Here is a 23332-nt window from a genome sequence, read left to right as displayed (position 1 = left end):
GACATCCAAATTATATTTAATTTGAGGTGCTCAAAAAAAAAAAAGAGCACTGAAAAATTGCACTTAAAAATATATTCTTTAAAGAAAACAGAGTCCCTACTAATACACAGAGCTCAATTGGAACCGTTTTAATTAGAAATACTCTCTACTGAAGAAATTGTTAACATGAAAACATTTGTCAGTGTTCTGTGAAATTTTGTGAGCCATACTATATGTGTATAAGTGTGTATATAGATAGTAAATCATGCAGACAGACGTTCACCATCCCTATAAATGCCTAGCTTGGCTCTCCTTGGCCAGATTGGATTGCAAACAAAGACACCTTCCCCAGTTATATTAAAGTAATATTGCGACTTGGACTAAGCAATGCAAGGTTGATGAGTGGACATTAATGAGTCCTTTCAAGGTTATCCACCGCTGTAAGCCACCTCTGATGATGTGTCTACTCCAGAATTCTGGTTAATTAAACCTGACAAGTGTCTTTTGACTGACATTGTGGGGTCAATTTACCCTCAGACAAGTTACATATCACTAGAAAAAAATTAATTAATGTATGCTTTGTGTGGGGAACATTGTGGAAAAGTGCTCTATATATATATATACAAAAACAGTTTGTTCTCCATGAAAATGCATTTATCTTAACAAGATACTACAGATGTATTACAAATTTAAAATGCAATAGACCGTAAAGCAAGATATTTTTGTTGGGGCTGCATTTGGGCCAGACAGTATTTCCATGAAAAAAACACAGGGAATCCTTGTTGTATATTTTCTTCAATTCAGCAAGATAAATCATGTGCACCTAAGCTAGGCCAAATGTTTCAAACAATTATAAAATATATTTACCAGGCCTCAGAAGGACAATGGTGCAGTGTATTGTCCCTTTATTCAGTGTTAGCTTCTCTTAAATGATTATAATCTGGGACAGTTTACTCTTTGCAGTTCCTTGAAATGTGAAACCTCTCTGGATCCAGTATAGCCAAGATTCATAGCTTCATGTATGTGTCTCTTTGTGTGTATTTGTGTGTGTGCATGTGTGCATGTGTGTGTCATATTGTTTTTTTTAAGTTAAGGCAGCAGCCCTGCCATTATCATTTCATACGGACGCCTGAAACAGCATGCCCCAGTCTACTGCCACTTAATTACCTTCCAGTCAGCCTGAAGAAATCTGGCTCTGATCCAGGCAGACTCTCTGGAGAGGAGAGAGAAGTACATCCAAGCTATTGCTTTCAATTTACCATGGGACAAATATTGCTTAAACATGAGATTCAATGCAAACACTAAAAGGGAAGTCCACCCTAATACAGAATATATATTGCGCTGTATTCAACATCCATACAGAGACATACATCTCCCCAAAGATGAACATCAAAACAGTTATTGATTATGCCATGGTGTTACTTTATGGAGTTGGTTTGATGTCAAATGAATGACTGACTCTGTAGGCTTATATAGGTTAACAGCTGTGAATCAGCACATGTGCCCAGGGAACAAGGAACGGCCCCATTGAAATTAAAATGCTGAGCTGTGCAATATTATAGAAGTACAATACAATAAAATACAGTAATACAATATTTTATCATTTGGGTGTATTACCCTTTAAGGATTTAAGTGACTCAGCTAAATCATGAACAATTCATTTAATGTAGAGTCCTGAAGCAGATTATAATATCCATACACAGTTGATTCTATATGTGGTTTGTATGATACACAGTTTTCATGATTAAAAAGCTTATGTAACTGAGTTAGGTATTGCAATTTCAGCAGTTATGTCATACTCTGGACTGTAGTCTACCGTGGTTACTTTAAGGAGCACATAGATGACACACTGTAATTACGCAGGGGAAAGTCAAGTCATCATGCCAGGCTTCACCAGTCTTCTTCAGTTATAGTAATAAGGGAGGGGCAAGTGTGACTTTTCACTTTCCCACATTTACAGTAAACTGTCTACCTTTCAGATAAAATGCATTTATTTAACCTTTAGGGCCCCACTGCCCCAGCTGGAGATTGCCTCATTCAAGTGCAATTTTTGTGTAGTTAAGACATTTGAGACATGTGCATCAATATTACATAGTCCAACTGATCAAACCAATCACTCTGGTCAATTTGTGTATCTTATTTCTGTATGTAATCCCGATTTGATCAACTTTGAACATGGCCAGATTAACTTGTTCATTAACATGGCCAGATTACATTAGCTGTTTGGTCTCCAGACCCACCTACTGTGTTCCCTGTCACTTTTGCTTTAGAAATATGATTCATGTGAATACAATTTAACATTGAAATAATAGAGGTCTTATGTTACTTTGGACTGGGCTCCTCTACAAGGAGGGCCAAAAAATGGCTTATTATGCAGGATATACATTGGCACACCTCAATTAATATTATGCATAAATAACTGTGACCAATTTGCAACAGTGAACCTGCTGCTTGGGTCTCTGAGATCCCGAAGCTGAAAATTGCTTTACCTTGCTGGTAGTAATTTATTGTCTGACTCTGCAGTGTCCCTCAGCTCTATGGAGCATTTTAGTGTCTTTCAGCTGATTGTTTTGGTGTCCTAACTGCAACTTCACAGTTGTCGCTCACTCTCATCATTCTCATCAGTGTTATTTTAAGGCATAGAAAGCACATTTTCACCACACGCGAAAAAATCTAGGGGCAAGTTGGTGAAGATGTGGGGTATTTAGCCACTAAAGCGCCAGATATCCCTTGGGAGTTAGTGGAAGCAAAATACAAATAAATGCTAATGTTGGTCAGTGTCTCCTGGGTGTTTAAATAAGAGAGAGGAAAATAAGCAACTGTTTACCATATCAACTTCAGGCTATAATGTGATAGTGTGCTGTTTTACAGGTTTACAGGTTGTCCTGTTGCACCCAAATGGCAAATAAATCAATAATTGCAGGTTTATACTACCTCTCATTTTGCCTCTTGGAAGCCTTAAGGCCAGTGCTTCTCCAAGTGGGGTCCAGGGGGTCCCCAGAAAAAAAAGTGGAATATTTTAATTTAATTCCTATTATTTCATTGGCCAGAAGTTAGCCCACTGAGGGAATGTAGGTATGACTATTCTGCTCACAGGTTTCACACTCTTCACTCACATCTGCCCACCTGATAGTCCCTGGACCCCACTTTGGGAATCCATGCTGCAGGCTACCGCTGGCACAATTATTGAATTAATACGGAAGTCTCACAGGAAAACACGTTGTGCTTTTATTTATTTATCAAGGGTAAAAATCACATGCATCAGGTCTGCTGTGTTCGTCATGCTTGTTACTCATCCAAAGTGGAGGAAAAGATGCTTGCAGGCAGAAGCAGCAGCAAGGTGCTCATCTGACGCGCTGACGTCACCAAATCTTTGACAGCACTTCCTGGAGTGGTGTTTGTTGTGGGAAATAACCACCGTGGTGCTGAACCGGGATTCAGGCCACATTAACGAGTGAAGGACGGCACACAACACCTCACTATCACCCACCTCCAAGCATGTGGCCGCGGCAGCTTTCGACCGGTGTCAGATAAACAAGAAGGAGTGACGGTGGAGACTGAGGAGCGGAAGGACGAGGTGGAAATATTCTCGGACAGCCGACAGCACGGATCTGTCGCGATGTGGTAGCTAAACCATGGACAGCAGAATAAAGTAAGACCTCTTTTGAGTTTTATGTTTTTTTTCACCACACTATTGTCGGCTTCGTGGTATAGAAATGTCGAGCTAATTGCCGACGCTTTAGCGTTCATTGTGAAACACGGAGGAATGTCATGCGTAATGTGAGCCAATCTCCAGCAGTGGATTTAACAGTCAGGCCAGCTGGCTCGTCGGCATTTGGGTCAGTCTGTTGCTCTGTCTACTAGCTGACCACCAATTAGCAGCTCTGCTAGCCAACCAGACAGTGTTAAATCGGTTACATGTGGAGCTATCTCCTTTGCCCCAAGTTAGTTAAGATATGTTGTCTTAAATGAGCAAACTTGCATTCAGACTACAGCACTATTATCTGTAGCTAACCTGCTGGTACTGACACTATCGGCTTGTTGACACTGTGATTCATGTGAAGTAGGACAAGTGACTACAAGTCCACTTTATGCTTATGCTACTAATGTACACGTAATGGCCACAGCTGTGACACAGCTGTAATGATAGCAAATGCTGAATACACACTTGTTGCCAGTGATTCTGTTTAAAAACATATGTCTCCTCCTTTACCCTCACTTAACTGTGTTTTATTCTTTTCAGGGAGAATCCAGAAAGAACATTTGATGTGGTTGTACAGGTGGCATGTCCAACATCTGAGAATGAGGGTAGGTGATGTAAATATTAACATAAATGATGAGCTGTCACTGTAACTTCTGCTTGCTGTAGACATGTAAAACAAAGAAGTTTAGAAACTCATGAATAGTACAAGTAATTTATAGAGCTGGAACTGAAACAATTATCTGATTATGTGATCTACAACAGAAGTTTTCAAAGTGGGAGGCGGGCCCCCCCAGAGGGGCTCCAAAGAGTTTCAGGGGAGGCTCAGTGAATGGAAGTGAAACAATATAACAGTAGTTAACATTAGTTATCACAAGGAGCTCTCATAGAATAGCTTAAATATGTGTGATTTGCTTAAAGAGATAGTTTAGAGATACTGCAGTTTTGGGGATTGTTTTCCTATTTCACACAAAATAAGCCTTTTTATGTATTTGGTGTAGTCTGAAGTTATATCACACAGCGATCTCAGGCTATTATCTTAGCTGAGTTGAGTGTGTAGATCAAATAACATATTCATGATCATCATCATCCAGGAACTGAGTAAAACTAAGGGTAGGGGTAGAGCGGGGGCGCCTTTTTCCATGCTTTGTCTGAGAGGAGGCCCCACGGTCTCAGACTATGAAAACCCCTGATCTACAGTAAACAGGAACGATTTAAAAAGTTGGCTATATTAATCACTAAAGTTATATTGTAAACCAGAAATTCAAAATATACAGTTAAATATCAAAATGTGCTGCCATTCTCACTTTTACATTACTATAAATGGACTTTTCTGGCTTTTGTGGTATGAGTCAGACAAAATAAGCAAATATTTTGTGATGGGCATTTTACAGATCAAATGATTAATTGATTTGTCTAAGAGATAAACAACAGATTAATAATTCATAGAGGAAATAACTGTTAGTTGCATCTCTAACATCTACTGTACACTGTTTAAGATGTAAATTTGTGTTTTGTATCCGGTGGATGCCTTGTGTTTGTAAAGGTGACCATTTTAGTGTAATTACAGTAATTGTAAGGCTGTGGAGTCACAATGTCATGTAACGTTGGCGGCAGTGTTTACCAAAAGGACTCACGAGGGTGTTTTAAGCCAGACAGTAAGTGTCACTGAACTATGCTGTATGACTGAGTCCAGTCTTGCACAGTAAGACCAATCATTATGTCTGTGCTGTTATGCGTGCCCTGTGGTTCACTTTGTCAAGAAACCAAAGACAAGAGAAGGTCAGTGCTAAGGTCAGCACTGAGGTCTGCTGTAAAAATCATAATGTCAGAGATGTTGGTTGCTTTAAAATCTTTATTAGTGTTGTGCTTTGTTCATTGGCCAGAAGTTATCCCACTGTGTGTAATTTGACTGATATTGACAATATGTACTATCCTGTTACTAAGCCTGACCATAGGGTAACCAGTGCAGGCATTCCCCATTTGACTGTGACCCCACAGAGATTGCTTTAGAAAGATCACGCTTGGGTCAGCAAGCTGCATTAGCTGTTCTGCTGTTTGCAGTGGTCAAACATTCCAGCAGTTGTGGTCAGGACAAAAAAGTGGTCAGACTAGCCTGGGAAATGACTGTGACCACTGAAGAACAACACTATATTCTACCTTTTATGAATATTGGAAATGAAGTAAACTATATTTCACATCAATATCCAGTGTCACCCATAAGTCAAATATCATGTAAAAACATTTTCACTACATATTACACCAGCTGTCTTATTTTGCCCGCTCAGTTTTTGACGTTAAGGAGGTGTTATGTAGACGGTTCACTTGTGCAGCTGCTGAACCGAGCAGAGTACACTGAAAGTTGTCCTTGGATGTAGTTCTGATATTGGATTTTAAACTAAACTCATAAACCACCAGCCTGCGCTGTAATAACTGACTTCCCCCATCTATGATTCAGGGTCAGACTCATATCCGGACTCCTGGTCCCTGGAGCACAGCTATAGAGCAATGTTTGCACACCCCTCAGGTCAAATGGAACATGCATTCTACTCAGTCATTTGAACAAAAGGACTCTCGGCTCTTGATTGGCTATTACAAATGTCCCTGTTGAGGAGGATGTCATGATGTAGATCTACACTATCTGCCATCAGGGGCTTATGATTGTGGTATATTGTTTTTTAAAAGGGTTGTTTCAGATTACCATTTGAGGAATGAATCACTTCTCTCTGAGTCTGATCAATTTCCCTTTCTTTGACTTGACTTTAGCTGAACTATGTGTGTGATGAAATGTGTCTTGAATGCAAAGAGCTGTGCTGCACAAGCTTTTATCATTGTTCTAGGCTTGAATTGACGATATTGTGCAGTTCTTATAAATCTAAACATGCATTAGGCCCTACTATTAACCTGTCTCATAGCCATGTTTGCATTTGTCTCAATCTTGTGGTGCTTGTTTCTGTCATGAGATGAAAGGGTTAATGCTATGACTCATAACAGACAAGGTTTGGCCATGATATGAAACCTCCACTGTCACTAACCACAAAGTAGAACCATTTCTCCTACAGCTAAACATAGGTGCTTTGCCAAAAAGTACCACTTCACATTTACACATTATCCTCCTACTACCTCACAGAGGCAAACAAACAATAGTGCAATCATGATAGACTATTATTAAATTGTCATAGCAACATGGTGTAGATTTGAGCATTTTGAGAACTGGCAGAAGGTTCCAGCTTGCTCATATTTCTCATATCTCCTCCTAACAGTTCAGGGAATACAAGATTAATTTTAGATTGAATTTGGCAGAGTCGTAGTCATGCACTCTCTCTGCCATGCATAGCAATCCAGTTTGTGGTGTCATGTTTTAATTTGATTGAAAGGATGTCTTCCTTGAGTGACTGGAAAGCTTGCAATGTGCTTGGTTTTGCTGATGCAGTACCACTGTTTTGCCACTTTCACCACATCCTGGTCCTGCACGTCTGAAACGAGGTCCATGCACAATACCATGACATGATGCTAGGGTAATGTAGAGGTTACATCTTTTTTTTATTCGCAGAGATTAAACTACAGAGATAAAAAAAAAATGCTGTACTGTTATCAGGAAAAAATAGCTGAACCTTTTAAGATGGTCAAGTACGCCTTCCCTCTACTTCCTGTGTGAACTGGGTTTCACACCTTTCTGTAGTCAGCACTACGGGTGCAGATGACACCCACATGTTTGCAGACAGGCCTGCAATAAGACTGTTTTTTATTAAGTTGTTTTCTCAGCGACTAAAAAGTCACAGTCCCTTGTAGAATTAGAGATCTCAGAATAGATAGTACACTCATTATAAAGTAAACATTTTGGCACAGGAACTATGCAAGGTTCAAGACCACAACTCAACAATATCTTTTTATGTAACAGGCTGTCAAAAGCTTGAGTGCTGAATGAAATTATTTACTACTTAGTAACCGTTAAGAGTTACATTGATCAAAACTATATCAACTGACAAAGTACAATGTTGTTTCATATACTGTTTGACTAAGTGTGATATCTATATCATGATCCATGATCAGAGACTGTGATAAAATCAAGGTGTGACAACATGAACATCATGGTGAAAAGTGTTGTTTACCATAACATGACTTGTTGGAGTTTGAAGTCACCCAAGTTGAGAGAACCGATATGGCTTTGCTTCAAGTGCCTATGTTTAGTCTCGTCTGCTTTACACCCTCCAAAACTATGTGTAAATTATACAGACTTATTTTGTTCACACAAGACATGTCACTTTTTTGTTCTTACTTTTGTACAGTTATGATGTCTATGCTAAACAGATGTCCGCATTGCTTTGAAGTTTGACCTTAACTCTTTTACATCAAACTGATATCACATGGTTCATGACTGAGCACTCGTCTGTTCTATAGCCTTTGTTACTAATGTTGGCCGAGTATAAAATAAATACAGAGTTTTTTAAAACTGTAAATCTGGCAAATACCAATAGAGCTCCAGAACATAAATGTAGAGCTAGAAAACACACATGATAACTCCCCTTTATTTTAATTTGTTCAGCCAGTTTTAGAACAACAGGTTTGAGTGTGGCATTAATTGGTTTTATTTAGTTTTATTTAGTCCTTTGTTTATTTGAGTTAATACATAAACATAGATCAGAGGTAACACTAGTCAACTCAGAACATTTTTGTATTTCTAGTAGCAAAAACCTGAGCATGGGCGTGTCTAAAAATAATTTCTCACTTTGTGTCTGTGGGTTGTACTTTTGTTTGGGAGTGTTTACACTGTTTAGATCTGACTGTTCAGTTGCTTCTATTAGAGTCTCTTAAGAATCCTGAAGGTCTGTGATGTTGAGTCAATAGGACCATTCAGCTACTCTGAATGACACAGCTTGTGTTGCTTTTGATGCATGACCTTTTAGACCTAACCTAAGTCTGATGTGAAGGCGTCTAGATCAGGTTTTTGTCTTACTGTGGAAAAGGGGGACTTAATTTGTAAGTGTGGAGCTAAAACCATGTAATTTAGGGCAATTTGCCCTTCCAGAGTCCTTGGTGTGTTCCTGTTTGACAAAGTCCCAATTATTACTCCCACTGGTAGGTTTGATTTTGGTCCTCTTTTTCTACAAAACACTCATGCTAAAAAAAATGACATCCCTGAAGCATTTCCATCAGCTACAGATTTGATTTTACATATAATAGTTAAATTGCAGTTAAGAATTTTTCTAGGCTCGAAAATTGTCAGTAATTGACATTTTATGAGTGCATCAACATTCCATCACAGAAGTGTTGCTGGGGAAAAAAACAAGAAAATAAAGCTCACAGCTACAATAGTGGCAGTGTTCATATCTGGACTTGGCTCCACACTTCTAACCATGGATGTGTGGAGAGATGACAGACACTGGCCCTTTTTCCCCATGCAGGTCCAGGGAGACCTGGCCTCCCTGTTCAGCCCGAGCTCAGTTCTGCTTAGCTCTGTTGGCTCAGTGCTCTGTGGATGCTCAGGCTGTGAGCGAGCGTTGCCTGAGTGCGTGACTGGCATGCTAGCTACTAGCGGCCCTGGCTACATAAAGCCATATTGATGTGCTTCCAAGATGCTGCCAAAGCTAGCAGATGACGCTAACGCTGCCAAGGCAGTAGGTGGGGACAGATGCTACCTGTCCTCGCCCGCTCCCTTCAGCCAGATTGTTCCCAGTAACAAAGCAATAAACTTAATAGATCAGCATATCAATTTTACAGCTACATTCATGCTGCAATTAGGGGAAATGATTTACTGTTAAAAAACAAAACCTCAGTGAGGGCAGCTCAGTTAGCACTGATGCATCACAGGACTTAGGTCTTGAGTTTGAAACCTGGCTTTGGTTATTTTCTGTGTGATTGATTTTGCATATTTTTTCTGTGTACACTTTATTTTTCTTTTTGTGAGTCCTCCAGATTTTTCCCACAGTTCAGACATGCAGGTCACAAGAATTGGGAGCTCTAAACTGTCCTTTTGTGTGAATTATTGTAAATATGAATGCATCTTTATGTGTCTCAGTATGTTTCTGACATAAACCCAGTGCATGCTGGGATAGGCCCAATCCCCTTATGACGCCAAACAAGAATAAACAACTCTAGAGGATGGATGGATACAAACACTCGTCATCTTGTTGCAAACTGACTGCATGTGTGTGCCTGGCAGTTGAATACCACGGAGCATGTGTCTTCTTTTTGTCAGAGACAACTGATGGGTTCATTGTCTGCTTCAGTATCTCATGATAGTTTCTCACTAGTATTAAAATACACTGCTGGAGGTTTAGCAGTTAAAATATCAGTGCACCTGCATAGGTTTTAGCTGTCTTTCAGACCTCCATTCCTTCATATATATGAAAAGAAGAACCAGAAAGAAAAAGTATAGAGTAGACACATTTTGCCCTTCGATTCACACGACCTTATAGCTTCACTTTGTCCAATTATGAAAAGTTACTTTTGTTCTGTATCCTAAGAACATTTTCGTTGAGACCAGGAGGTCTCACAGTGTCGCCTACTGTTCGCTAGTTAGTTATCAATCTGTTTCCATCTCTGCTGTAACCCCCTCCAGCAGCACTGTGATGTTCCATTTTTTCCCCCACTGGCTTTCACCCCTTCCATTTCCACCCTGCGTATTCGTAGAGCAAAACTCCTGTGTAGTAGAACTTTCAGAAAAGGTTGAACGTTGACATTCTGCAAAATGTCAGAATTGCTCCTTGACCCGTGCTTGCCGGTTCTGCTGTCTGATTGGATTCCGGCTGTGTGTCGAGTTCACGGTGGGCTCACACTCAGATGGGAGGCCATTGGAGTACTAACAGATGCCATGGCAGCAAGAAGGGTGTTGATTGGTCATTAGAGAGGCCACACTCCTCCACTCACACTCCTGAGAGGACCCCAGGGTCTCACACTTTGTTTATCTCTCAACCCTTCTGCCTTTCTCTTTTGTCTCACCACATATGATTTTGCTAAATTGGCTCTTTTTCAGAGAATCAGGCTTTTTCCTCTGAAATGAATTGAGGAAGTCTCTTAACTTCCCTGCTACGATATGGTAATGACCTCAGTGTGAGTGAACTTTGAGAAATCCCCTCCCACTCTATTTCCTCTGAGTGTCAATAAGATCATGTTTGACCAACAGTCCAAATTTAGACGTCTAACCTCTTTTTCTCTTTTAATTTGCGTCAGGTCAGTCAGTCTTACTTCTTCACTGATGCACTTTTCTCTTGTAGACACTCTTAATGACGTGACATACTGAAATATAGGACGTGGTGTGAGTGCTTGTGTCAATAGTCGTGCTAATGTAGCGTAGTTAGTACTAAAGCAGAACCATATTAAAGAGGAGTTTCAGTATCATAATTGCTCAGACTGGAAATTCTGAAGACCGTAATTTAATGTGATTTAAACAGGAATAAGTGACGTAAATATGTATGTAAGAATGTCATTACACATTGAAAGAAAAAGTGTGTCAGTGGGAATAAAAACTTTAATTGAATAGTCACATGTTCACAAATAAAAACTACACTATATTTTTGAGTGGTTTAGTAATGTGAGTTTAGCTGCCAGGGTGGATTCCCCCTTTTTAAAGCGATGTTTTCCCTCCATACTATCCAGTAAGCTATAAAATAAGTGTTCGATTATGATCATCCAGATGACAAAGTTGGCCAGCCAGTGTTACTGCTTCTCTCAAAGCACTCCAGCCTTGTACTTTTGTCTGTGTCTGGAGTCATTTGTAGCTCCCTACTCGCAGTCACTCACCCATTTAGCACTGTGTAGTGGCCTGCTGTTTGCTGGCTCTACTTCCACTTCTTTTCTTATTTAAAAGAGATGGAAGTTAAGTGTTGTGCCCTCACGTTGCACTCTGACCTGCTTTGTTTCAGATTATATGGGGAAGATCAATCTACAGGCATACAACTGCCATCATTGTTTGAGCTAGGTTTTGCCTATAGGGAAATAACATGCTATTAGATTTACAGGTCGGGTCATCAATCAGTTTCCAAGCCATATGAATAGATTTTTGTGATCAGTACATTTATGTTTAATATATTTTTGGCAGTAAGGATACCCTTCCAATATTTCAAAGTGGTTTTATTATTCTGATATTACTAATGCAACGTGGCGGAAAAAGAGTAATGCAAATTGATGTGCCCGTGTTCATGTTTTATTGTTTCTGGCAGGTGGACAGCTCATTTTCATTGTCAATGGTTTCCTCTGTCCATTCACATTCACACTGTCTAAGTATAGCTTTCTTTTTCATGTGTACAGGGTTTAATCACATCCCGTATTACCTATGTGTATATGCTTGCATATCAACTAATGCGATTACACATTGTTTGCACAGTCACAAACCATGCTCAGCGCACCACACCCCACTTTCTTATTATTACTCTTTAAGACAGGGAAAGTGGAGAGAGAGAGAGAACAGGTCAGTAGGACCTTTCAGGTGGTGGTCATTCGTTGGCCCACAAACTCACACATACACACCACACACCACCAACCTCAGGAAAGCTGGGAGCGGGAGTATTGCTTCTTCACAATACAGAGTGTTATCGGCCAAAACATGAAGAACTGGGGCAAAATGAGACGGGGTGGGACAGGTGAGGTGGGGAGAAGGGATGGAGGAATGGATATGCTGATGGCAGTAGTCTATATAATGAGAGGTGAGATACTGTGGGGGTTGCTGGCTGAGCTTTTCCACTCACTGATGCAGTACTGAAACTCTGGGTTTTTTTTCGTGTGCATTTGTGATAACAGGTACATGTTTAAGTGTATGTGTGTGAGCGCCAACTCGTGTGCACGCGCGCGGCTGCAGTGGATGTGTGTTGCTGCGCATTAGAAAGAGACACAGAAGCTGTGAGAGCTGGCTCATTTGAATTCACTAATGCTGCCAGACTGGGAGAACATGGAAAGACTTCTAGGCACTGACGCGCACAGGCTATTTTTAGACTTCCCCTTTCTGCGGCGAAAAAAGTGGGGAAAAGTAGGGACCCGATCAATAATTTAAAATGAGATGATTTTGATGAATGCAGCCTCAATTGCTGCCTCACAGCATTGTTGTCGGTGGCTCGCCTTTTGTTTGTGTGTGTTTGTGTACATGTTCTTTGTGAGATGGCAGATGATTTTATTCCCTTGTGACCACTTGTAACTTATACTCCAGAGAGCTGTTGGAATTTTATGTGTTTAAAAATAAAAAACCATGATGAAGCACAGGCTAAGTTCATGTCCAGCTGAATTTAACTTTTAAAAAAGACAAACACTGGTGTCATCTTAAAGCTAAGCTCTTTTTCACATGGGTGTCAGGCGATGACAATTGGAGACCAGGAGTGTATGTATGGCACAGCAGATGGCACAAGCATGTCCGAAACAAACACATGCACACACCCACAAACACACAACCAATTATTCTGAGTCAAGGAACAATGATTGGCTGGTTCTTATGCATGTAATACCAATGTGGCCTAGTTTAGCCCACAAATGAACAGGATTAGTGCAGCTCCTGATTTATCTAGTTTTTGTGATGGTAACCTATCCTAGTCTGGCAAATCTCATTTCATTCAAAAAAAAAAAAAAAAGCTGTGCGCAAAAAATATGTTGACTTTTGTGACTGTCATGCTGAGCAGATTTTATGATGACAGGATTTTAACAGGATTTGGGGCTGACTCGCTTCTCATGACTACATCAGCTAGCCCACTGCTCTTGTCACATGCAGAGGGAATTATAGCCAATATCACAGGCTTAGGAAAATATATTAAATAAGCCTCAGAGTTTAGCACAAAAATGCATGTAATTAATTACATCTGGCTGTCACAGGCACATATTATTAGTTCTGTACTATTAGCAAATCATGATACCTGTGAATGATGTATGTTTTGCTGGGGTCTCTTTGTGTACCATTGTGGAAAAACCACATTGGCCTTCAACAGAAAAAACAGAGAAAGGGAAAGAGATATATATATATGGAAGAAATATAGTCTCAAGTCAAGGTGTATTCTGATCCCCTCTGAGCTGCTGCCATATACAGTGATGTAAAAAGACCTAAAACCTAAATGATGTAAATGACAGAAATCTATTTTCTTCCGGCAATTAAGGAAATCAGCCTACTTATTGACATGATATGAGTACTGGTTTTCTGACATCTAGACTGTTGTCCTTTAGACCTTAATTTTGTGGCCAAGGCCAAACCCAAGTCAAGCTCTAGTAGTGCTGTCTGTGCTGTCATCTCAGCTTCTATCCTCACTATTTACATGTCAACAGCTATGCCCCGGGGCTATGTCTCTCCATTCAAGGCCGCTCCTATGTTTCCTAACACCCCACAATTACTGTGAAGATGATGGCGTTTACGTGCATGTAGTAGCCCTACTGGCCCTTAATTTGGGTTCTGGCCTATTTTTCAAGACAGAAAATATAGGTCAATCTTGATGCCTTTGTGAGTGTCTGAGACCATTTATCACTGCAAATCATGTAATTCATCCACAAGGGATTGTTTTCGTATAGACAGACACACACAAACACACACATTTCTGTATCTCTCACCTTCCAATCTTACAGCTACATTTCAAGTCCTTCTCTCAAGTGTAATTGTGAGGGGAATAGTCCTTGATTATATTCCTTCATTTGGAGCTGGTTGAAATTAGGCTAACTGTTGTATAGACATCTAACAGCTCCTTTATACTGCCACAATAATGTGGGATAAACCTGTCTTTGTAGTCACAATGAATAGGTTGACACATGTTACCCACCCGGGCTTCAAGACCTGCTCCAGACAAGCATTGAACTGGTGAGATGCTGCTCAGCGTTGGTATAAAGGGTAGAACATGTATTTCTGTCATAAGTACAGGAATTACAATGGGGTTACTTTTACCTAATTGTAGATAATGGTGTCAACCATAAATTCTGCTCCTCAATCTTTGAGCTACGTAAAGCTACTCAAATCTCCAGTATAAACATAGCAGTAGCAACTCTAAATGAACTGAACATCCATGACTCTGTTAAGCAAATATTAAGTTTATATTCTGTCCAGCACTGAAACTATTTATCTACTGATTCGGTATCAACTGAAAAATAAGAGATATCAGGTTTCATAATTGAAGTTATAATGGGCTGTCAGATCAGTATTATCTGATGTATTATGGACTAAATCGGATAATGAAAAGTTCTTTGTTATCTAGAGAAAAGACCTGATGGAGGAAACAGAAACAATTACTTCATTGGTTCATTCATTGCTTCATTCAAAATGTGTTGCATCGCTTTTTTAATTGATAATATTGCAAGGTACATTATGAATAGTAAAAGAAGAAGCAATATAGGTAAAGAGGTGCAGGCAACTGGCTAACATCAGTTCATCAATCACAGACATGTACCATTATTTTAATCTATACATGTATTCCAGTTTTTTAGCATGAGTCAGTTATCCTGTTAAATTAGATTATTTTCACTTTATCGATTTCTATCACACTGTTAACTTTAACTTTACAGATGTGTTGATGAGGCCAAATTATATTTAAGCAGAAATCTTTGACCGTAGCAAAGACAACTGAGCATTCAGTATATTATCTGTGGAGCTATTTCACCAATTATATTATTGTACATTTTAGACAGTTTATATAACATCAGGCAACCCTGATTTCATTTTAAGATACATTTGGAAAATTGAAAGAAAGAATTGGACAATAAAAGAACTACTCTGAGGTTTTTTAGACCTCAGGGTCCCTTTATCTTAAAATGGCTATCTCAGATAATCCCAAAAGAGGTTATGGCTCTGCAAAAGCCCACATCTTTCCATTTCTACTGACGCCAGTTCAATTTTGGAGAAGTGTGAGTCCCTGTATGTTTGATGTATAATGGTGGTTGGATTGTATTTGCCCAATATTTTTTAGTATTTCGTCCATCAGTCCTGCAGAGCATTGAGACCCCTGTGAATGTCTTTTGGATTAGACGCTAGTGTAGGCTTTTAACAGATACAGATGTATTTTCATCCCTGTGGAAAGATTGGCTGACTGTCTGACTATCTGACTGCCTGACTGAGAGCTGTCTGTCTGTCAGCCTTTGCATGTGAACTTCAAATCACAGCTCAGCAGCACCGAGCATGTAGCCGCCAAAGGCAAAGCTTTGCACTGTCATCAGCACCACGCAGCTGCCTCTGGGTGCTGTGCCATATGACATTAACTGAGATCGATCCTCTCCACACCTCAAGGAGCTGCTGTGCTACACACAGTGTTTTTCTGATGCTGCAACCACCACCTCAAAGACTAGAAAAGGAACTCTCCCCTAAGCATCTGTAACCGACTGACAATGACCTGATCACCAGCTTTTCTTAAACTTTACAAGTTTGTTCATCCACAAACTACATTTTGTCAGATTCATCAAACTAAGGCTCTGTTTCTGTCAGACGAGACCCCACCAAATAAACAAACCAGCTAAGAAATATGAATTCCTACATGACAGCAGAGTTTCTAAGTGTGTAAATTTGTGTAGATGTTAGTAGATGTTGTTTTTGACTAAAGCAGATGGTTGGACCATATGGAGAGAAACGTGATAACATGAAGAAATGCTGGTTTTTCAGCCTGCCAGCTAACAACCAGTGATGGAATCATCACCATAAACCTGTACTGGTACAATCAAAACTCTGCAGTCGACCCTCCATTTTTCTGCGTATTCGGAAATAAAAATGGGTCACATATCGGATTTCAAATTTCTGGTTGTGTCAGATTTTACTTGGATTACTGCTTTAATGCAGCAGCTGAACATCACACAGTGAGGAGAAAGTTGGAGAGTAGTCTGTCTGTTGGGAGATGCTGGTTTGTTTTTTCGTAGCTTAGGAGGTTAACAACCCTCCAACAAACATACTGTCTGTGTGTTGTGTTGAAGATGCAGTCATGCGGAGTCGGTGTTTGACATAATGTTGGGCCAGTATGGAATCTGACTGGGAATATCAACGCTGATATGTGGTGATACACAGAGGCTGTCACAAAGGTTGCATCCATATGCTGTGCCACTCATTCGTGAAGCTGTGAAATTGGGTTGCATCCCAACTAGCCTGGAGACAGTATCGCTTTCACTTCTATCTTTCCGTCTCTCTCTGTCTCCCGATCTCTCCACCTCGTCTCCCCCCCTCTCTCTCTCTCTCTCTCTCTCTCTCTCTCTCTCTCTCTCTCTCTCTCTCTCTCTCTCTCTCTCTCCCTCTCCCTCTCCCTCTCCCTCTCTCTCTCTCTCTCTCCCAGCTCATCTCACTGAAGCATTTTTCTCACATAGCTGGGAAGACGAAACAACTAATGTGGCATTAATAGGGTCACATCATCTCCATGCAGCTCTTTCTTTCTTCTTCTTCCAGTGAGGCTGAGGCTGTTGTTTATCTTCTTCAGATTATGCAGAAATGGCTTACAAAATCCCCCAGGCCGGCATCTCTGAAGCTTTCCAGTTGATTTTTTTGGCTGGTAAAGCAGGCTCTACCTTAGAGGTTGTTTTTCTTTTTGTTGATTCAAATTATTTTTCAAGTATTGGAAGTAAATTGTATCACTCCTTTGCATATATAGGCCTATTTCTGGATCTAATCTAGATCAATGATGTATGTAAATTATGAATTTTATCAGAATTTTCTGTTTGTGTTAAGATCTAATAATCAATTTAATATCAAACATGAATATGTTCTAATTTAATCCAGGTCGTTAATGATCTACCTCAGGCTTTCACCATTTCTATCAGTCCCCAGCCCTGATTTGTAACAACATAGTGTGACCAATCAGAATTAGTAAACTTAAGGACCATATCATCGTTTAAGAAGTTTCTCTTTTCTCAAAACCTCTGCTCACTAAATCAGCATGAAATGTAATGCCATTTGCAGAGTGCAGCCTGAGACTCGATAGGCAAAGGGGAAAAACTGTTTTAAACGACTGTGAGTGTGTTTTTCTTTCTGTTAGCCTTTGAAAGATGCCAGTTAATCTGCTTACTCCTTTAACTGTGAGCGGAGGGGTTGGGCCTCCTCCCGGCCAGAATAAGGCTACTGATCCAGAAGTAAAACGATGACCACCACAGTTATTCCTTCCTTTAGGTTGTGCAACCCCCCTACTCTTCTTTAGCCACCCCTCGGCTCCTCCTCCTGCACCATACCCTCCTTCAGAGGGAAGAAAGCTCCTTGTTCTGACAATAGACATTTTTTGCCATATGTTGGCTTGACATCTTCATCAGGTTCACAGCAGGTTACCTTAGTTAACTTTCACTCCACTGCCTGATGGGATTTTCTCCCTCTGTTTCTCCAATCGGCCCGGGCTCAAAGTCTAGACGGCCTCCGAGGCAGGGTCCTTCCAGCCCTGTGTCCACAATGGCCGTATTGTGGACACTTAGTAGCTGTAGCTTCCTCCCGTTACAGCGAACAGGCTAGTGCTAAAACAATGCTTTTGTCCGGGGGCATACGAGGGGGGCCTAATCCACTACATACTGTGAAATAAATCTCTCTCAGAGATGAGAGAGTAAGCGAGAGAAACGGAGTGAATGAAATCATTGCCAAGGAGGTTAGAGTGCAGCAGTTTAACCCCTGGCCAAGAAAGAGTGAGGAGAGGAGGCAAAGGGAGCGAGAGAAAGGAGGAACAAGGAGAGGCAGGCGCTACATCCCTTCATCTCCGGAGCACGGATGGAGGAGAGGGGCTGCCGGTGGCTTTCACAGCCTCTCTTCTCACCAGAGGAGCTGCTGTTCACCATATGGGATTTGGCCTCTCTTAACAAACAGGCCCCCTATTCACTCACAACACACATTGAGTCGTTTGTGGAATAAGGTGAAAAAAAGTGCATTTTTTATGCTTTTAGAACACTGGATGGCCATGAGGGCTCGAAGTCTGTGTTTGATTCACATAGTATAGAGAATTATAAACTAAGGGCTTTCATCTAAATCTGAATTCACACTGGATTTAGGGTTAGGTCTTTTTGTGTTTACTGAAATCTCTCAGTTTTAAAGCCAGAACATACATTCAGGCGTAACATACATTCATTCCACTGTGTATTGAGCTGATAAAGTGATCTTATAGAAACACTGTGCACAAACACTGTGGGTGTGTTTCATATTTATCACAACGCTTTTTCCAGTAGCTTGCAAAGGCAATTTTTATAGATCCTTGAGTCATTCAAATTAAGTAAGTTGGGTTTTCCTGTTTTTTTGTTTTGTGACAAGATGGCTCAAAGTTAAATAACTTGCCATGCAGCGCTGGGCAGTATGAGGTTTCTGACACATGGTGTTTATATGCCAACTTTTTCTTCTCGCCAACAGCATTAGGAATGACATCCTCTGCCAACAGCTTCTTTTTAGCCTACTTGGAAATCCCAAAAAGCATAGATTTATGCCAAGATGAAGATGCCAACATTTTTCAGTTTTAGCCCACTTGGAAGCGCTAATAGACATAGATTTATGCAGAGAATTGAAGAAATAAGAGATGAAGGGGTAGGCTTATTTCTTGTGTCTCATATATCAGTGCACACATATCTTGCTAATTTATTCTGTTTAATCCCATCACTTTTAATGATCCACCTGAGTAGGTAGGAAGGAAGTGGTATTGAGAGTGGCAGAGGTCTACCTCCCACTCAGGCAATCCATCCATCCCTCACCTCACCTCATCCTTCCTCCTCCCACTCTTCCCCTGCTGCCCCGCTCTCAGCTCCCAACACCCATCACCTATTAACCCTCCTTTCTCCTCGCTTACTTTCCTCCTCCAACTTTTAAAGACAGGCGTCTCAGGAATAGCCAAAACATTGATTTTTGACCATCTCAACCACCGCCCCCTGCCCCCTCCCCAGTATCTGTGTCACGGCTCAGGGGCTGCCTGCATGTTGCCTCCATCGTGACTGTTGGAGGTCAGCCACGCTTGAAGCCCTCAGGGATCAATGGACATGCTACTGTACAGTAAATATTCACTCCCAAGCTTATCTGTAGCACGCTGTAAACATGCTTGTACTTGTACAGTACACATTTGCACACAGACACACGTGCACATCACAGAGACCAATGGTCACCCCCCCCCCAGAGCTTGTCGTCACATTTGCCCACCTCCAATCCCCGGGGTGTGAATGGAGGAATCTAACTCTGGATAGGTGATTTCAATTCAATTCTCACCCACTGGATCTGTTTACGCTCCAGCAGGGTGAAATATGCTATAGGTTGTTTTCCCCTTGTCACACTAACTGCCACTGGTGTCACACCACAAGGACTATATTTATACTCTTTGCAACAGCTCTTTATAGATTTAGTCAACTGTAGGAAATACAAAAAAATAACAAACAAAAAAACAACAACCACATTTTGAATCCTTTGCATTTTTGGGTTTGATGGAGATTGGTGATGGAGAGGCTTAGGTCAACCAAATCAATGTATTATTCAGGCAGGCCTAACAGAGTATAGTTTGAAAGACAGATGTGTAGATAAACAGGTAGGAGGCATTTGTCAAAAGTAATACCTTACCATAGTGCCCTTGAACAAAGCACTACGTTTCTACCGTTTCAAGGGCTGCAGTTGCGTAGGTGTTAACATTGTTATTAGCGGTACGTGCGTGTGTGTTTACGTGCACTTGCTCGCATATGCCATTGCTGTGTCCTCCAGAACCCCTGTGTCTCCAACTTTCTTTTTTTTATTGGACCTGACAGTTACCATTGTTTGTTGCATGCAGAGAATGTTTTATGACCTTGCAAGTAAACCAACACATTTATACAATGCACTTGTAAAATCCACAGCCGTAGCCAGCGTGTAGAGATCCAGAAAAAGCCCAAATCTTCAGACATTGGAGACAGAAATATATTTACTGTGGACTCGTGTCTGAATATTTTTGAGTGAATTATTATTCTGAGTGAATTATGACCATTTCATTTGTACCTCTGATAATTTTTTACACTGAGCCAAAAATGCTTTACAACAGGTTTTGTCTGTATGTTTCACACTTGACATCGATATTGCAGCTACTTCAGACATGAAATGTAGCATTTTTTTAAGGCAGTATCAAGGAGCTCTACTGTGTGTGTGTGTATGTGTGAGTGTGAGTGTGTGTGTGTGTGTGTGTGTGTGTATTTTAAGGAGGGGAGGGTGGATTAACCGGTGCAGGATCTGTCATGGTGACATTTGTGTCCCCTGGCGGAGCAGCAGGGGTCCTCTTCACCTCCGTAACCTTCAACTTTCAGCCTTAACCCCCTTCAGGCCCCCTCTTGTGTCCACCACACGCCCAGCACGTCTGAAGGGAGGGGTGTACAAACGCAAAAGAGTGAGAAAAATAGATGGGGGGGGGGGGGGGGTGCAGAAGGGAAGAGGACGGAGAGCTGCAGGGGAGGGCGGGATGAGGAGAAAGAAAGGTTGTGAGAAGGAAAGAAATAAGGAGGTAAGCATGGGAAACATAGGAGAGACGGAGGACCGGAAATGAGGCAAGAAAAGGGGGGAGGAAAGGGGGGGGTAAAGAAAAAGAAAAAAAAAATAGGTGTAAGAAGACAGTGGAAAAGAGGACAGAGAGGCAGGATGATTGGCAGAGGAATGTGAAGGGAGGGCAGAACATAGAGAATACGAGCCTGTAGGACAGAAAGGAGAGCACAGACACCACAGAGAGGAAAGTGCAGATATGAATGATAAAGGAAGGTGTTTGGTAGTGCTCTAAATTTCTCATGTCCTCAGCTGCACAAGAAAAGTCTGTTTTCTGCCTCCTCTGCTCTCCGTCAGTGTGACTCCACACTGAAATAAACATACTCAGTCAACATGTATAAAAAATTTTGGAGTTCTGATCTGAAGTGGAGTTGGTCATGTGACATAATCTTAGGTCAGACTACTCTTAAAGGCATTAGAATGAAAACAATTAGTCAACTGAAGGAGAATAAACAGGCAGTAGCTCTTATAATAAATCAGCTATTTAAGTCATTTTTTAGCTGCTTTTCTTTCTCTCATGCAATTGCATAATTAATTCTCATTTCGTTTTATGGACTGTTGACGGACTAAACAAGACATGTGGTTTATCACTGTGGGCAGAACACTGAAACAGACACTTTCATTGTCCCCCGACATTTATTGACCAACAATTAATTGATTGATAGAGAAAACAATTGCCAGATTAATCAATAATATAAATAATCCTTAGCCTGTATGTATGCATGCTGAATGCAGTCGTTTGCAGTAGTTTAACCAGCTAATGTTGATAAATAACTTTAAGGATAAGTAATGATCAAAATTATTATCCATTCTTATTATTTTACTACTTGTTTAATCAGTCAATCATGTTAGCACGATACATCCTTCCTTCCCTCAACCTTTTTTCTGGACTTTATTTTGTATTTTATGTTTTCACTACATCAGAAAAACTAAATAGTAAATACTTTATAAGAGCAGTTGCCCTTAAGTGTGTGGTGATAAGTAAATAAATGATCAATGTACAGGTTGTACAGAACTTAACAGCTTCATTCATGGTGTTTTTTGACTATAGTCCAGTATGTGCTGCAGCCGCTGTCAGAACCCATCTTGATTTCAGTCACACTCTTCCTGTCTGTTCTGTCAATACAGAAAGCATTGGTGCAGTTCAGTTGTGAACATGAACACAGGCAAAGTGGGAATGTGAAGAATGTGGAACAAAGTTGTTTCTGTGCAGTCCCCCCCCCCCCACATCTTCATACCTGCTCACCTGGCCAATCACTGTGGAAAGTAGGCAGCGCTGCCAAAAGTTTCAAACACTGGAGACAACAAGCCACCTTTCGACCACCCCCACCCACCCACCCATGTTCTTCTTCTTCTGTCGCTCCTGTCCCCTTTTGGTCTGTCCTGTATCACTCTCCAGCAGCAGTTCCCATCCTCTCACCCAGTAAATCAGCATAAAATAGCTCTAACTGTGGCAGATCATTGGGTACAGAGAGGGGGGTGGTCTGAGTTAGAGTGCAGAGCTTTGAGCTTTGCTGCTTTTTTTTTTTTTTTTTTTTTCTGTGCCGCTCTTTTCAAGATGGGGCCCATGAAATTATCCAATAGGATTATGTAAGGCATTATGGATTCTGCTGCGTCCTGTCATCCGTTTGTCCATTGTGTTCCCCTCTCTCTCATGCAGCCTGGTTTGTTAGCCATGAAGCTACTCTACCCATTGTGTGTAATTGTATGTTCTCTTTCCTGAAGTAGCCGAAACCTATTCATGAAGGTCTACATTCATATTTTGGGCATATGTTTAGAGTAGGATTATCTTGTTAAAATTATTGGTGATATTTCAGTTAAGTTCAGGAGGTTAACAAACCTCATGGTACGTACCTGTTGAACATGTATCTATTGTTCATCCTCAGACTGATATGTATCTTATGGTGTAATCCTTTAAGATGCTCTCTCTTAACTAACCAGCTTTGTTTAGACAGAGGTGGGGTTGTGTTCAGCAGCCTGTGGGTCTTTGTATGTCCATGACAGTGAACCTGGCATGTGAGAGCTCGTCTCTTCAAACCCTCGCTGTTCCTGCTGAGGTCACAGGGTGACCTTGGAGCTGTGGAAACCATGTTTACCAGAGACCCCTGTGTTCAGGCAGAGGCTGGATGGCTGCTCCCATTCAACCACACAGGTGTATGAGAAGCAAAGCTGGCTTTTTAGCTTGGAAGCAGAAAAACTGAAAAATGACCTATCTTTAAGACTGGTGCAAGTTTGTTTCAGGTGGGGTCAGCCAACAGAAAGCTGATCGTTTATTAAGAAAAATGTCA

General features: G+C 40.9%; 1 protein-coding gene across 5 annotated transcripts in view; it reads left to right on the top strand.

The window, feature by feature from the left end:
- Positions 1 to 3415: 3415 nt before the first annotated feature.
- Positions 3416 to 23332, top strand: part of dennd1b (DENN/MADD domain containing 1B) — a 104522-nt gene continuing 84605 nt past the window's right edge. For all 5 annotated transcript variants that reach the window (XR_008321590.1, XM_053322063.1, XM_053322062.1 and 2 more), the window contains exons 1-2: positions 3416 to 3631; positions 4223 to 4287. Coding sequence is in view for 4 of the 5 variants with exons in the window: in XM_053322063.1 (XP_053178038.1) it covers positions 3615 to 3631; positions 4223 to 4287 (82 nt within the window). In the remaining variant the exon portion in view is untranslated. The remainder of the gene's footprint in view (positions 3632 to 4222; positions 4288 to 23332) is intronic.

Source organism: Scomber japonicus, chromosome 7, assembly GCF_027409825.1.
Source record: "Scomber japonicus isolate fScoJap1 chromosome 7, fScoJap1.pri, whole genome shotgun sequence".
NCBI classification, from domain to species: Eukaryota; Metazoa; Chordata; class Actinopteri; order Scombriformes; family Scombridae; genus Scomber; species Scomber japonicus.
Note: the sequence above shows the minus strand (reverse complement) of the source record. Positions and strands in the feature narration are given on the sequence as shown.